Source organism: Drosophila erecta, unplaced genomic scaffold (genome assembly GCF_003286155.1).
Source record: "Drosophila erecta strain 14021-0224.00,06,07 unplaced genomic scaffold, DereRS2 tig00000021-arrow-pilon, whole genome shotgun sequence".
NCBI lineage: Eukaryota > Metazoa > Arthropoda > Insecta > Diptera > Drosophilidae > Drosophila > Drosophila erecta.
This window is the reverse complement of record NW_020825198.1, coordinates 24,047,189-24,064,315: the sequence shown is the minus strand read 5'-3', so window position 1 is coordinate 24,064,315 and position 17,127 is coordinate 24,047,189. Positions and strand designations below refer to the sequence as shown.

Genomic DNA, 17,127 nt, shown 5'->3' with positions numbered 1-17,127 from the left:
AAATCTAAATTTTGACCACTCCACATCCATCGCCCACAAAACGGCCAAAACTGTCACGCCCACACTTGAAATTGAAAAAAAAAATCGTTTTTTATAATATTATTAATCTTGCCAATTTCTATATATAAGTAAGCTAAGATATACTCAACTTAGCGTTTTATTATTATAATATATTATTGATGTTAATGCTAACAATGACAGTTACAGTGTTCTTTTCGTGTCGGTTTTCTTTCTATCTTGCGGCTGTCTCTTCTGAATTCCACTCCTCGAATCACAACTGGTGGAAGCGAGAGATGGGCCTTCAAAATCTGCTGCCTTCCGAACGTCGTAAATGCCATTCCTCTTGACCCGGTCCCATATATTCTCCAGCCAACTTCTTTCCCGCAACAAACTGAGTCCGGCGTATAGCGACTAAGTCTACTACTTTATATTCGATTTCCGGTTTCCACTTTAGATCAAAATTCTTTTTAAAAGATTCCTGTGCGAGTTGAAAATCGATCATTAACCTCAGTTGCTGCCGTTGCTCGTCAAAATTCAAATACATCTCTTCCTCCAAAACCTGTAGAAGTGAAATAAAGTTCATCCTCACCCCAAATAGCAGCTCAAATGGTGACTTCTTAGCTGACGCATGCACAGTGGCGCTCTCTGCACCTCTGGCACTGCCTTAAACCACTTGGCTGGTTCATTCGTCGAAATCTTTGAAATAATCGACAAAATTGTGCGATTCACTTTTTCAACTTAATTATTTCCACGGGGAAATCCAGTTGTGCTCCAAACGTGGTCCATTCCATTTTCCTTCATCTGTTCTGCAAACAAGCGGAGCCTCTGTCTGAAACTATCCGCAGGGTTTCCAAAAATTTCAGACCAAATCTTCAAATTCTTCAGCGTTTCCTCGCAGTGTGTAGCTTTCGTTGGGAACAGCTATACAGGGTGCGTTATGAAAGTAATGCGCATGGTTTCATTGCCACGTAACTACCTGTCGTAGCACGCTCGGACCTGTCTGAAAATTTGGGGCGGAGTCTCTCCTTTCCAACGCGCTGGGTCTCAGTTCGCTCTGAGCAATAGAAGTGGTAGGACGTGTCGTAGAGCGAAGTCATTTTTTCTGTTGTGTCACGGTGCGAAACCATGCGCATTACTTTCATAACGCACCCTATATGAACTTTGTAAATGAATCCACCACCGAAATATGTATTTATACTGTTTTTCTGTGGCATCCATAACGCCCAGAGAATCAACCTTTATTATTACTGCTTAAGAATTCAAGTTTCTTGTAGAAAATTATGCATCTCACAGTTTTTCACCAACTGCTGCACATTTTGTTTTAGGTGAGGAATCCAAATCAATTGTTCAACAGCATGCACAGCAAATGACCTGCACTGTGTGCTTCAACAATTACTTATTTTTTCATCGCTTTTGGAATCAGAAGGAGGTCATTACCGATTACCTCCATAAAGACAAGTCAAGCTTTCATCTTGTAGCCCTCATATGGTCAGCTCTCCAGAATTGCCATAATTGCCTTTAGCATCTCATTTTTGAGCGACTTTGATTCCAGCGAAATCCTTACTCAAACGCGAAATCCTGCAGGTAAACAATCTACTGCGTGAATGCCCTCGGCACATCCGCCTTCTGGAGGGTTTGCCAAAAGCAGAGCAATCTGTTACCACCTTTAACGGCGATCCCAGCAGATAATGTCTAAATTTATTTACCGCTAGCGAAACAGCTTTTGCTTCTAGGATATAACTGTGTTGACGGGACAGCTTCTGACGTCTTCTTGCCACAGTATTGGGATTCTGCAATTATGGATTCTATACAACTTTAAAACAGGTTCTTTCGTCTATAAATCCTTCAAAATGTGGAAAGCATACATCTGCGGATGGGCCATTCGAAAGCAATCATCTTTTCGCTGCTGGTCAGTTAATGGGTGTACAATCTGCAAATAAACTCAATTGCTTAAAAATCCAGTCAGCCCCAAAAAAGCTTGGACTGCTCTGACGTTTTTCAACACCGAAAATTTGCTGACCACAGCTTTCTTTTCCTGTCCAGGCCATACGTTTCGGTCCTCAATGTTGTGGGCCCAAAATTAAATCTTCTTCAGCAAGAAGTGATATTTTCGCCACTTTATCTTCAGGTAAACGCTCCAGCAGTGTTAAATACAAAAATCACCTTCTTTAAATATTGCTCTGCAGTCTCGGCGTGGATAATTATATCATCCATGTACATCTCTGCTCATCAGCTCTTGATGATTGGGGTTATTGGGGTTTTATTGAATTCGTACATTCCTGATTTGGTAATGAAGGCTGTAGAAATAACCATTCTCCAAGTCTATCACTGTAAAAAAAAGGCCTTTATTCAGCTTTTGCAGAACGTCGTCGGAAAAGCAGTCTCGCAACACAATTTAGTTCAGCTTACGAAAATCTACGCAAATACGCGGTGTGCCATCCGTTTTACTCACCAGTACTATACGGCTAGCAAGGTTAGATGTAGATAGATGGACGGATAATTCCAGCAGCTAACCATTCGTCGATCTGCTTCATCATCTGTATTAATTATGTTATGTTATAATCGTCTGGTTTGGTATCCGTCGGCCGATAGGGAAAAGCCAAACTTTGAGACGGAATCAAATCCGAACAGCGCGTCATACTCGATGTCCTTATCCTTAACTACAAAGAACTTGTGTACATGTGCCCCTCTTTGTTGCAACGGAAGCATTTACCGACAGACTTGAAATCCTTGCGGAGATTATCTAATGATCCACAATTGAAGCAGTGACTCTTCCTGTTCCTTTGCTTCGACGTCCACTTTTGGCGTGAACGGCTTGGTCGTGACAGTTTTGTACGGCTTGTGGGCGTGGCAAAGTTTGGAAACAAACTTGCACTGTGTCCATGTCTCTGGAAGCTGCTTAATCTCAACGTTCTAGCTTTTGTTCCTGAGATCGAGGCGGACATGGGGCCTTGTTTCCTTCTGCCTATTACATACTTTTCAACAAATCTAGTATACCCTTTTAATTAATGGCGTGCTGTTGGACGTACTTATCTTAACATTATTACAAAAAAACACAAACACAATTCCATTTGGTTTTTAGGAACTACAAAAGAACTACAGCAGCATTCAGCTCAAAGTTATTAAACCAATTCTTCACCGGTATGGACTCCCGGTCAAACTCCGGAATGATCTTCGCAAACTTTCCGCCCTTAATTGGACAACCGTCGATTCGCTTATCCGCTCCAATCTTTATAGCCAGCAGCTGCGCCAAATCTTTCAGCATTCTTGTATTTTCGTCGATTGGGCTGCTTTCAATTAAACAAGCTGCGGCACTTTGCTCTGCCCTTTCTTTTGAAATTGGTATCTTCGAAGGTTTTTTCTTTATTACCTTCTCGCTCAGACTCATTCTCCGTTGCTCTCCGGCGTCAATCAAACTCTGCTTCTTCCTCTTTTGAGACTTTTCGGGACGGCGTCACTTGCAATTTTCGGGCTAGGACAATCCTCCAAATGTAAGCTGAGATATACTTAACTTTTTTTTATTTATTTTAGTTTTATTATTATAATATATAATGTTATTAAAATATAATTACAATGTTCTCTTAGCGGTTCAGTTTTGTTTCAATCCTGCGGCTGTTTCTTCTGAATTCCACTCCTCGAATGCCGTCGTTCTATTCTCTCTTGCTGCTTTGCTGGCGCTTCTCCTGCTACACTGTTTTAATTCTGTTGATCTACTACCTTTACTGCTTTTCTTGTCTCTTTCATTCTCGTGCCCTGCTTTACTTCCATAATCGCAATACTCTTTATTACATATACAAATTAAGTATTTTAGGTAGAGCCCTGTGTTAACTCCCACGCCGCGTTTCTTGAGGAAGGGGGTGAGGACGTCAGTCGGCCGCTCTGCTAGGGCTGCTTGTAGAGCCTCTTCTTCTCCGTCTTCTCGGCGAGGTAGGGGTGGTACGCTGGTCGTTAGTATGATCAGTTTACGTTGGGAGAGTTATTATCTGAGGCTGGACAAATTCCATGAATGCAGCGTTCGCTGGAGTAGGATTTATGAGCGACCGCTCTTTATTGTAATAAAAATCAAACTGAGTAAAAGCTAACATAGAAAAAGCTTTATAGCGGCCCCTGCCAATGTGCAGAGCTTAGCCGGCTATGTGGGAGCTTCCGGCCAAATGCTTGGTCAGCAATTTGACCGGTGAACGGACAATCGGTCCGGTTAACTTAGTTAACTTACATATGCCAAAAAATCTCACCAGCTGATTTTTACATACCCGATAGTCGAGGAATTCGACAACAGCGTCCATTCTTGCTTTATTCTTATGCTATATAGGGAGTTGCTTCCAAAACACCTCCTACATCCGGCCACCATCTTTCCTTTTCAGGGCCCAACTCCCTCGAACTGGGGCAGTAGTATACTCACGTAACAAGTGGTACACTAGTTCAAACACCTTCTGACAGAACACTAGGACGATTTGCCGAAAGTTATTTGGTTCTCAACCGAACTTAATCACTGGATCTGATTTAAAGGCAGAAAGGTCAATAAGCAGAAATGCTTTCAAAAGTACGAGGGTATATTCATGCCGTGAAGTATGTAAGACAACAAAGGATGCGAATACCTTTCATAGGCCATCGATGGATCAAGTAGCGGAATCGGATGGACCTTTTGCAACGAACACCGTTAGTGGGTTGCTGAAATGTATCTGGTTGACGTAGTGAAAACCGGAGAAAAAACTCTCATGTGGACTCTTAAAACTCTCATATCGACACACACTAAAACGTGACCACTGTTGTGGTCACCTGACCACCCTACCTTACCTATCCTACCTTTCCAACGACCCCTTTGGCCGAGGCTGTAAAACAATAGAGATTTCAACAAAGCAATATCTATTCAGAATTTAATATAATTTGTTCACTTGAAACTAACATTAAACCAATATAAAATTTAGCGGGAGCAAATTATGTAATCAAACAAACAAATGAAATAACTTGCTTTGTTCACAGTGTATTTTACTTGTTCCCTAGATTGCATATGCAAATCGATATTAACATAACTGCTTTGCTGTTTGAAAACGAACTGAAAACAAACGGGCTGCGGATCGTAAATAGTAAATAGTCTGATGCGACTCCAATGCGCTACCAGGCTCTCAGGACCGACAAATGATTGCAGTTGAGGCCTGCTTATCTGGTAGGTCGGAACGAAAACAGGGAGCAAAGATAAATTCTGATTATTAGCGGATCTTTACTTTGCTTCAGTTTGCGGGAAACATTCGACTCTCATTGACATCTATTCTAAGCAAGGCGGGTCGATTTGCATGATAATGCCGCAACAATGTTCTGCGTGTATTTCTCTTTGCTGCTACCGATTTCTTTTCGATGTGCGGCGAGGCTAGGGCGGCTCTCGGTAGCCTTGCTTATTAGTTATTTTAAACTGTCATTCGATAAGAAGTCCCTAAAAAGTTTTTTCGCTGGGCAGGTAGGTCATTCTGGCGGAGACGGGATTGACTGCTAAGATGCTTCAGACTAGGTTGTTCGGGTGTGATGTAACCTTGACGTAGTATTTGCTCTTGATTTCGGCTATTGCATTTTTGACTGGAGGGATGTTCAAGTCTCGTTGAATGTTTTCGTTTCGAACACACCGCGCTGCCCCGGTGATAGTTCTGAGGATCTTTGATTGAGGTCGGTGGACGATGTCCACATTGCTATTGCCGGTATTTATTTGATACATCGGTGTCGTCGGCAAAGATGGATGTTTTTAGACTTCTGCTTGTTGATAGGTCAGCTGTGTATAAGAGTATAGAGTTGGCCCACGAACGCTGCCTTGGAGGGGTGGACCCCTGCTCCAATTAGATTGTCATTGAATGTAGCAGTATTGCTTCTCACTGTAATCCTCCTTTCGTAGAGGTATGACTTGAGTAGTTTGTGCGTGTATTTTGGTAGTTTTAGCTTGATCTTGTACGTCCAGCCACATTCTGTCGAATGCTTGGGTTACATCCACAAAAACTGCTGTGCAGTATTGTCAGTTGTCTCGAATGCGGATCTTATTTCTGTTGTCATTTGGTTAACCTGTTCTATTTTTTCATGGTTTTCGCGAAAACCAAATTGATGTGGAGGTATTATGCTGTGAGCTCTAAGGTACGAGTTGAGTCGGGTCAGTAGACATTTTTCGAAAAGCTTTGAGCGACATGAGAGTAAGCTTATGGGTCTGTACGACAAAGCAGATGTCGGACCCTTTCTGGGTTTAGGAATCATTATGATGATTGATTTTTCCAGCTGTCTGGAAGTAATCAAATTTAGTTATGGCGATGAATAGCTGGGTTATATAGCAAATGGCGCAGTAAGGCAGTTCAATGATCATCTTTGAAGTTATGATATCGCAGCCGGAGATTTCTTTGTATTAAAGTGCTCATTTAAGAATTTTAAAATTTCTCTTGGATGAAACATTGGCGATTGGGGTCATTTGTTGTTGTTGGTAATGTAAATGCGTTAGTAGCCTGATTTGAAAGACTTTTTGTAGGTTAGCGGCAAATATACTAGCCCTGTCTACATCTCTGCACGCCCAGGCGCCTCTGGAATTTCTTATTGGCGACACGGTGACGGTCGGTGGACAAAGAGTTAGGTGAGCTTGTTGTTGATAGTTATCGACTTTTGGCATGCTCATCTTCTTGTTTCAGAACTTTGGTTAGATTATTTGTGGCATCTTTTTGTCCCCAACAAGAATAGATTCTAGTGTTGTGATTGATTTATCAATGTCGGATTCACTATTGAGTTGTGGGTATCGTTCAATGTGTGAACTAATATATTTTCTATACTTGAGCAAGTTTGTTTTGTGTGACGTCAATAAAACTGTTTTTTTTTTTTTACCGTTTTGGTCAAAACATAGATGAGAACTGGGAGTGATCTGGCAGGCATTTGGCTCTCAACAGGCTGCGAGGATTGTTTTTGTGATTGCAAAATCGATCAGATCAGGCAGTTTGTTGAGGTATGTTGGCCAGTATGTTGAACTGTAGTTGTCTTCCGTATTTGTTTGGACTTAAATTTCGTGGATTGCGCCCTTTACTAATGGAGTTATATGAAAATTATGGTTTCCAATAAGGTCAACCAGTTGATTCACTAGAGAGCTTGAGCTCTTCTCACGGATAAAAATTCGTGGAGGCTGTTACCAATGACCAAGAAAACTTATCGCTTTGTTCGGTACAAGCCAGCACCATGTATTACCCAAGCCTGGCGCGATATTCACATGCGCTAATTTGGCATACAATTTCCACGACACTGCACTTTAAATTTCTTGATATTTCTGGGCCTGCCTGCTGCCTCCAAGCCGGGATCCACCATTTTGGATCCAGTCCAAGAAATACGAGCAATTAAGAAGTTTTCTAAAAAGTGAGGTTCCCAGGAAAAGCCTTGAAGGCAAGGGAAAAACCGCTGCAGGGCGTAAAACAAAGTGACACAAAGTGAAGCCTCTCCGCTGCTATTTGTTTTTCAACTGACAAAGAAAGCAGCTCGTCTTACCAAAGACACTAGAATAACAAGATGCGTAATGCCTTACGATTTTTTGAGTACTGGCTCTAGAGCTGGCTCCAGTGTCTCTCTAATTTTTGTTCAAGAGCCAGAGAGAGAGCGCTCTAGAGCCAACAGATCTCTTGTACGCATATAGCGACAGTCGATCACTGCATGTGTGCACACGTATGCTCATGTATTGTAAATTTGACAAAATATGCCCTTCACTTCAGAAGTTTATGGACTTTCAATCTTAATTATATGTAATCGATTGCCAACATGTAAAAATCTCTAATTTTGCATTGCCTTAAGATGATAATTATTTAAATAAATCATAGAAATAGTAATAGGTGAATAAATGTACATAATAATACCTAATTAATTTCGTAAATTACTTTATACTAAAAAATTTGTCGTTGGAGTATTAAGCTTACGACGTAGAAAAAATATTTGAAGCTAGTGATTCTTAGGTCATGCCTCAAGAATTCAATTTTGCCATAAGCCGGTTGCATATTAAGTTTTTTAACTATTTAGTATATTTATTAGTACAAATTATTAGTATACAGGTACAAAAAATATCATGTAAAATATCATGTAATTGAACCATTTTCCTTATTTGAAATGCAAATATTATTTTGTTGAATGTTTTTGTTATATTCTAATTTGGTATTTTTAAAAACCGCGCAATTTTGGGTGGGTAAAACGGCGCGCCAAATTTATTGTTTTTTCTCTTAGTTCCTCTTAATCCGTTTGATCGTTTGCTACTATTTTTCCTAATTTTAATAATATATCCGTATTTATATTTAATAAAAGTTTATATGTAAAGTTCAGTTGCAAAACGGTAGCTAATTCAAGCGTCTAAATTAAATTAACTTCTTAAAAAAAATAACAGTCACGGCATCAATTTTTAAATAATATTTTATTAGATCATACTACAACGAAATTGACCAAAACATTAATCAAATTCGTTTCTTAGATCAAATTTGTCTTCTAGCACAACTACGCACACATGCACACTTTTTTGCTTACTGTTTTCAATCATACAAGCAAGTAAATTCTATTTTTAGATTGGTATGCTCTCAATTTTACACGAGCGGGAAAAGAGCAATTATTGCCGCCACCAAAAAAGTGGCTGCATAGTGCAAAAACAATGTATGGCCGTTACGCATCTTGTTATTCTAGGTTCTTTGGTCTTACCTTGTCTATAAGGAGTAAGGTTCGCAACCTCATCCGCAGGAAGATGGTGCATTTTGATTTGAGTAAGTGCTGGAAAAATTTAGATCGACACCTTAACTTTAGCGAACCGCCCAGAATTTTAACGAGGCCTAACCTCAGCAAAACGGCAGCGACCGGAAACAGGGAGATTAGATACAATCATCAAAGGCGATCATTTGAATCATTTGAAATTCGTTAATTTAGAATAACATCATCGTAGGTGCAAAGTACTGCAACTTTAACTTAAAATCTTCTAAATTTCACTAGCCCCGCGTAAAATAAATATTACTCAAGAATTTTCTAAATATGGTGTACAAGTATGTACAAATATTTATAGAATGGTACATGAACCAAAAGCGTTGGGCGAATAAATAAATTATCAAATGATTTTTATTTTTACAAGATTGTTAAAACCCAACTTTTTGCAGATCTACATTATGCTCCCGCCTTTGCGGAATTCATTTAAATCCGGCTTGAAAAACTTAATTACAAAATTTAACAAATGAAAAATAATGTTGGTCCAAATTGATTTGTTATATTGAGTTTCTAATAAATTATATATCAACATAAATCTATTCTGGAGCAGATATTATATTAAGGCAATGAGAAAACATTAATTGTTTTTGTAATATCCAGTATAAGATAAAAACATGAAAAAGTTATTTTAAATTGAAAACTAAAAATTGCTATCTACAGTGGGGAGCAAAAGTGATTCCACAATCAAAGTTTTATGTTTGGGAGCACATAAAAACTAAACGAACGAAGTAAATGATACAACTCTTATATTTTTTTTAATAGTACTTCATTTGTTACAAAAAGGCGTATGTAATTAAGTATTTGAAGAAGCGATAGAATAGTAATAATTCACAAACAAAAACAAGCGGCATGTACTCAGTTTTGCACCAATTAAGAAAAACTTCAAAATAAATGCATTATTAATATTTTGTTCAGAGACCCTTATTTTTAAAAACATTTGTTATACGTTTTGGCATACTTTCAACTAATTTTTGGAATATTCTTTTCAGAATGTTATTCCATCCTAGTTTTACAGGCCCCCAAAGATCGTCCCAGTTGGATGGGGCTGACTGTTACTGTCCGAGCTGTCGCTTTACGATTGACCATAGGTTTCCAATCAGATTGAGGTCGCGACTTTGCGCTGGCCACTCCATCATCTCAAAATTTTAATTTCCGAGCCATTCTTTAATAATTTTTGCAGTGTGCTTGGGATTCCCAAATTTAGATTCGTCCGACAAGATAAAACGTTTCCAGTCTTCTATTGTCCAGTTATTGTGTTCCTATGCGAATTTTAGCCGAGCCTTAACTTTTTTCTGGTATAAAGCTGGTATGGTTTTTTCACTGCTGCGACGTACCCAATCCTACCAAGCGCTCTTCTAGCTGGCCATCGACTCACGCCTTTATTTATTTCTGTAGAAGCATCTTTTGGCGTTAAAAGTCTATTTTTTCTCATTTTAGACATCATAAGTCAAGCGTCATAGTCTGTTAGAGGGCGACGGCGACCATTCATCTTCTTTTCATCACAAACATTTTGTCTTTTCTGGACCTTAACAACCACTGATTGACTAAATTGCAGCTTCTCAGCAATAGTGAGGGTCGAACACCCACTCTTAGTCAGCGAAATAATACTATTTTCCTTATCAGAAGACAGCTTCATAATTTTTCAGTGAATAGTTAGAGACTAAGTTCAAAATTCAGCAAATCAACTATAAACTTGTGGAAGATTGTGATTTTTTGCATTCTGACAACGTATTATAAATGCAAAAGCCACTTAATGGTAAGTCTGCAGTTATATTAGCTGATAAGTAAGAAGATCAAAAATATGAGATAATAACGGATGGTACCAAATTGAGAACAAGTCGCTTGTGTTGGTTTTTAAATCATAACTACACCATTTCTTATTTTTCTATTTTGCTATATACACCTAATTGAAACAAAAAAAAAAACTAGGTATTAAAAAAAAGAATTTGTCATTTACATTATTTGTATAATGTTTATGTGAGCTCAAACAAGAAAACGTTGATCGTGGAATCACTTTTGCTCCCCACTGTAGGTACAAGGTACTAGGATATTTATACTTTAGCTGACGTAGGTATTTTTTTTTGTTTAATTCATTGGCCAACCTGAAAATTGAGTACAACCTTATTTCCATATAAAGTACACTGGGATTAAGCTACTTTTTATTTAACAATTTTAATATATAATGAATTAAGCATAAGAATTAACTAGCTTGTGTAGTCGAACATTAGCTTGGTTCCGAAAACGTTCTGCTTTAATTTGATGTAAGTTATGTCCTTTACTATAAACATAAAATGGTAACGTGCCTTTTCGTTTTAAAACAATTTGATTTCCTAATGTGTAATGCATGTAGTCAATTTCGTGGGTGTTATGAGTTAGACTTGAATTAAGAAAAGGAATTCCTTTTACATCAATGAATCCATTTCTTGCCTTTTGCTGTTGAACAATGTTTGAACTTGTTTCGTTAGCAATATCCTGATAGGACCTTTGCGTCATCAGACCAATAAAAAATGCCTTTACAATATTCTGGAGGTTCGTAGACCCCTCAATTTTGGCATATAAATCCTTGATACCTATAACTTTACAAATTGTTTGAATCACCCGGTGACATACTAAGCCATATCCATCAGGTTTCTGAAAACAAAAAATTTTTGTTTTTCCGAAATCTGTACGAAAGTCATGAAAAATTGTTCTATTTTCACATAGGCTTATGTTGATTAGTTTTTGCCCTGCTCGGTTCTTTGATTTTCGAAGGGCCGTACGAACTTCTGGTGCTTTAGCGGTAGCGAATCCTGCCAAACCATTACCATTTCCCGTGACTGATAGAACGGAATATCTTCGTTTTCTTCCCATATTTCCTTTCATAATAAAAACAATTTTGTTTTCTAAAACTCTTGTATCAAATGATATAAACTCTTCGTCGCCAACAGGATCAGGAGGTCCAATGCTTCGACCGGGCATTTTACTTCCAGACCACCCTCGGTCTATTGGATTTAGTTTCATCAATTTAAAGTTTCCCATTGAATCGCGTAATTTTAGTATTCCATTTTCTCTATCTAAATTCTCGTTTAGCTTCTGCTGATTAATAAGTTCGTTTCCACGTATAAGAGGTGAATTTAATCCAGGCCATATGCGACCGCATTTTCCGAATCCGATAGTTTGCCCTTTGTTAAGATCCTTTGCAACTTTTTTTCCACTTCCTTTCCCACGGCCTCTTTTTTTTCCAGCATTGCTAACCGCAGTTACTCCGCGCCAAATGTCCTCAGCAGGTACTAAAAGAAAACAAAAAAAAGGATTCAATTTACTGATTAAAATTAAATTAACGACTGTTACGGTCGCTTTCTTTAGCGGCAGTTGCCGAGAACATTTAGTTTTGTCAACTGTATGTGTTCTTCTTCCCTTTTTATGTAAAAATTTTAAAAGCCATTTTTTTTTGTGTCCCATTTAATTGTAATATTTTAGTATCTCAGGAATAGCGATAATCACTGTGGTCGGCAGTCCACCAAGAGAGTGTGCGACTACACGAATGCACAAAAAATTAAAATCGGTAGTATTCCCATCATAACGAGTGTTGCATCAATTAAAAGGTCGCTCAGAATCCAAAGGGGTTGATCTTGACTCAGAAAAAAAAGATGTGAATGTGAAAATTGTATAATTTTGGGCTGGTGGGGCTATTAGGGGTAATACCATCCAAAAAAATATAAAATAATTCGTGTTGTATAACCATATTTTTGAATAATTTCGTATTGTTGTATAACCAAACGCAAAAGATATTCCGAAAACAAGACTTTGGGGAAACTTTCAAAAAGAAAATTTTTTCTGACCCATTGTCTCTTTCTGAAACAAAATGCATTTTAAAATACCAAAATATTTTTCTGTTAAACAGCGCAATATGCGAAACTTTTCTTCTATAACTTTTGGTAAAGGCATTTCTGAATGCTTTCTATCTATTCCTATCAAACGTAATAATTCAATGGCCAAAATAATATAAATTAATTTCTTAATAACTAAGAACTATTTTCATGGTATTAAGGTATACTTAAAAAACGTTTGATATCAAACAAACGAACATCTTAACGAGGTAAAAACTAGTGAAAACTTCATCATACAAAATTTTGAGTTACGAAAAAGGATTGTTTATTCAACTAAGAAAATAACATTTAGTTTTTTCAATTTCAATAGAAAATGCATGAGAGGTCAAATATATATTTTGATAAAGCCTGCCGAATGAGTAAATTTAAGATATTATTATTTATATCTCTAAGCCTTCTTATATACAGGCATGTATGTATGTAGAGTTATAATTTTGGTCTACCATCAATTGGTAGTTATAGCTTTCCACAGATGAAAAATTTAATTTTTTTTCCCCATGCCATAACATGACTAGATTACTGGCTTGACATGTCGCTGTCGGAACTGGTCTTGATCAGCAAAAATCAATGGGCTTTGAATAACTAATGCAAGAAATTGTATTTCAAAAAATATTTTTTTTATCTTGTTTTGAATTTATTTTTGTTTACATTTCTAAATTTGATATTACAATCATCATTTAAGAATACGAGTATAAGTCGAATTAATCGATCTTTCACAGAATGGAAAATCTTTAATCGAAAAGGATCGATTTACGAAAAGTAGAATTGTTTACACCTTCACTTGGAAAATATATAATAATATTGTTGATATAGCGATAAAAACGTGGTAAAATCAGAAAATGTATAAAAATGTTGCTGTCATAGCTTATTGCGGTTAAATGCTAATGTTATTATGGCCTTTAAAGTACAAATATGTGTGATAATCGTATCAAATATTAACTCCACCATGTTTTTAACATATCTGTAGAAATTGAAAGTACAACGAAAGTGCTAAAATCTTTAAATGCCTTAATTTCTTAGATCAAATATGATTTCGTTTCAAAAATCATCTTCTCGCTCAAGTATGCAAAAATATAGACGCTATAATAAGTGTCTGCATAGTGCAAAACCAATGTATGTCCGTTACGTATCTTGTTATTCTAAAACCTTATTTATATTTTATATTTACTCGTTTCCAGTTTATATTTACTGTTTCTATATTGCGTGTATCTTCTCGCGAATCGAGACGTGCGATACACGGCAGCGCCCCTCGGTCGGTTGGGCGGAAGGTGGGCCAGTGGGACCGGAAGGAAAGAAAGCTTGAATAAAGACATCAGAGCAAGGATAGACACATAATGCCAAATACTAGAGTCAATCATAAAGACAAAAATCTCGTCACTGAAATAGGACAAGCACAACCGCCAACACAGGATTGAGTCCCGCAAATGGACATTGATAACTTTTTTGTTTAAAAGACTTCATACAACACCAACAAAGCCCTCAGTTATTCAGAATAATCAATAGCAAAATACAACAGCCAATGACAGGCGAATAAAAAACCAAACATTAGTCGAGCATATGGGACTAAAACACCAGAGTATAAACGTTATAGCTTCAGAAATTGCCTTACCCAACCAAGACTCATAATCCGAATACCCAGTGTTAACAGAAGAGGATGTAAAAGATAGAACAACTCCCTGCGTCCGTTCAAGGACGCAGGGAGGACAAGGAGGACAATTAAACTTTTAATAGATACGTGGCTTCGAAGAATTACATTAAACCTTTAAAAAAACTAAAAGGTATTGTGTCAAAAAAAATCTTTCCATGTAAATTAAATTCACGGCTATAATACCATAGATAAAAAATGTGTGATTAACCATTTTTAATACATTATTTTTGTTACCAAACCTCACAAATTTTAACAGAATAATAGGACTTGACTTACTCAAACAAATTGACGTTGTGCTTGACCAAAAAAACAAGAAACTATTAACTAAAGGTGGTTCGACGGACGTTTCCGATTTTGTAAACGCGGAAACTCATGCCATGTTAAAAATTGAATAATTCGGCCATTTTGGTCACCCTACAACTGACAAACAAGGAAATACAAAAAACGGTTGGTAATGAATTTCCAAAAAATAGACTTCTAAAACCACTGATTATAAATATCCAACCTTTTACGTTGTTTTTTTTTTTTGTCAAGATTAGGTAGAGCTAGATACTTTTCTATCTTAGATTTTAAGTCGGGTTTTCATCATAAATCCAATATTGTCAAGGAAAACGTTGAGTATTTAGGATACGTAGGTAAATTCGTAATTACGAAACACAAACTACATTGTTTAATGTCAGGTCATTTCTTAGATAAGCAAGGTACTAGAGGTGTTTTATTAAAGATTTTGCGTCCATGGTGAAACCCATAAGTAACATCATAAAAGGCAAAAATAGCTAAGAAAGCGCTGGCCAATGAAAAACAGATCTTGCGTCTGAAAACGTTGTTAATATACGCTAATTATAACAAAAACGGTTTGACTTGAGCTTCTTGCCATAGTGTGGTCCTCATCAACATCAGAAGTAACAAATTTATTTATTTTTACTGATTACCTTTGTCTTTTGTCGTCTCGGATCGTAATCCTAATGCTAATGTAATTAAGCGATGGAAAGCTTCTATTGACGAGCCAGGGAGAGAGAACTTGGTCGCTAACGCGTTGTCGCAGTACACACCGAGTTATACACATACACTTTCGAAAAAACAGACAAATCAGTCAACAGTCAACTGTCAACCAGTCAAATAATAGTAGAAAAAAATTTAACTGATTCAGTTAGAAATTATTTTACTGGCATACACTAATAGAAAAATTCACAACTACATTTCGATACACGGATCGCATGGTAACTGACATCCCGGACAAAAAATGAGAAAAAATAAATTTTTCGAACAGAACATAGCTCATAGCGCTGCTCAAGAAAACTTGAAGCAAATCTCACAAGAATATTTTTCCCCCAAAACGACTCAGCTAGCGAAATTGTAAAACTTTATGATTCGAAGGGTATTGTCCACAAGGAATTTGTTCCAGAAGGTCAAACTGTTAATGGAGAAAAAAATCGGTCGTGTTAGACCAGAATATCAAGCAGAAAAACTGTAGTTTTTATTGCACGATAATGCACCATATCACAAGACCAAAAAAGTGAACGAATTTTTAATGAAAAAAGGGATTTCTCTCTCGACCATCCTCCGTATTCGCCTGATCTATGACCGTGTGACTATTTTTTATTTCCAAAACTGAAAACCAAGATGAAGGGAGCATTTTCCAGGAAATTTCGAATTTTCTCGTTCGCACTTCCACTAGCTGAGTACGGGTATCTGATAGTGGGGGAACTTGGCATTCCCTCTTGTTTTGAGTATAATCAATGAGCATTCTACCAACATAACAATAACAGATCCAATGGAAATAGCCCAAGTAAATTTTTACCGAATGATAATTTTGTACACTTTGTAATAAAATACCCAAAGTCTATCAATTGGAAACTGCAGGACGTCATTTACAACATTCAGCGGAAAATTACCCTACTCCCGACAACTCTTTTCTGGAGACACTGCACGCACGAATCGCCACAGTCATCTTGAGTCAATTTCGGCCAATGGACAACTGATAGTGGGAACATTTCGGTGACCGTGTTCCGAAACTTTAAGACTACGTCTGAAAATCCCCAATGACTGCTGTTGATTAAGCTTCTAAACATTATGGGTCTCCGGGAAATACTGAGCTTACCATATTTACAAAAGCTAAATATGATGAATTTGTTGTACATTGACAAAATGGAAGACAGACTCGTTAAGCAGTCTTTAATAGCCAAAGTGGTCATTATCGTTTTTTTTTTTTTGGTTACATGCTAGTTACCCAACATGACCTTCATGTCAATATTGATGGTTTTAAAAAGTCCGAAGACGTCTTTATCTAAGCAAGGGAACATGATCCATGACCCAGCCAGAAAGAAGTTACTAAGCGGATCATACATAGCCGGCAAGATTAACGTGCAAGGTCAACATTTTCTGCAGGGCAGTTGCTTCAATTAGACTGCAGTCACCGAAACGTCGCGGACAAGCTTGACTAAGCGCCCAATAAGAACATTTGTACAACCTGGAGCCATTTTTATCTTATGGCATTTATTTTATTTGAATTGAAAAATTTTACTTACGTTTGTTAAAAAAGCTGGTATTACGTAAACTAAAGTAATTTGATAAAATGCGTTCATTTGAAGATAACAAGCTTTGATTATAATTTAAAATATTTGTATGGCGAGCTCCACTGAGAAGACGCCATATTAATGTTTGACTCATAATAAATATTTATTAACACGTTTCGTTGCTCTCCTTCATGAGGTTAATGTTTATATAAATATATCTGCAGTACCGCCACTAAAATAAGTCAAACTTGAAACAAATAGAATCGGAATATGAATAATGCTTTAAGACCTGTCCAGACAATGATAGTGAGTGGATAAGGTTTAAATGCTCAAAAATAGTTGCGAGTGAGACTATTTTTAAAAA

The 17,127-nt window shown here is 37.2% G+C and overlaps 1 protein-coding gene across 1 annotated transcript; it reads right to left on the bottom strand.

Moving 5' to 3' along the window:
• Positions 1 to 10,886: 10,886 nt before the first annotated feature.
• LOC26526499 (28S ribosomal protein S5, mitochondrial) lies at positions 10,887 to 17,040 on the bottom strand. Its single transcript, XM_015158804.2, has 2 exons — positions 16,776 to 17,040; positions 10,887 to 11,999 (listed from the first exon to the last, which is right to left on the bottom strand). Exons 1-2 carry the CDS (start codon positions 16,915 to 16,917, stop codon positions 10,918 to 10,920), a joined length of 1,224 nt encoding a protein of 407 aa, XP_015014290.1. The 5' UTR covers positions 16,918 to 17,040; the 3' UTR covers positions 10,887 to 10,917.
• Between the last annotated feature and the right edge of the window lie 87 nt (positions 17,041 to 17,127).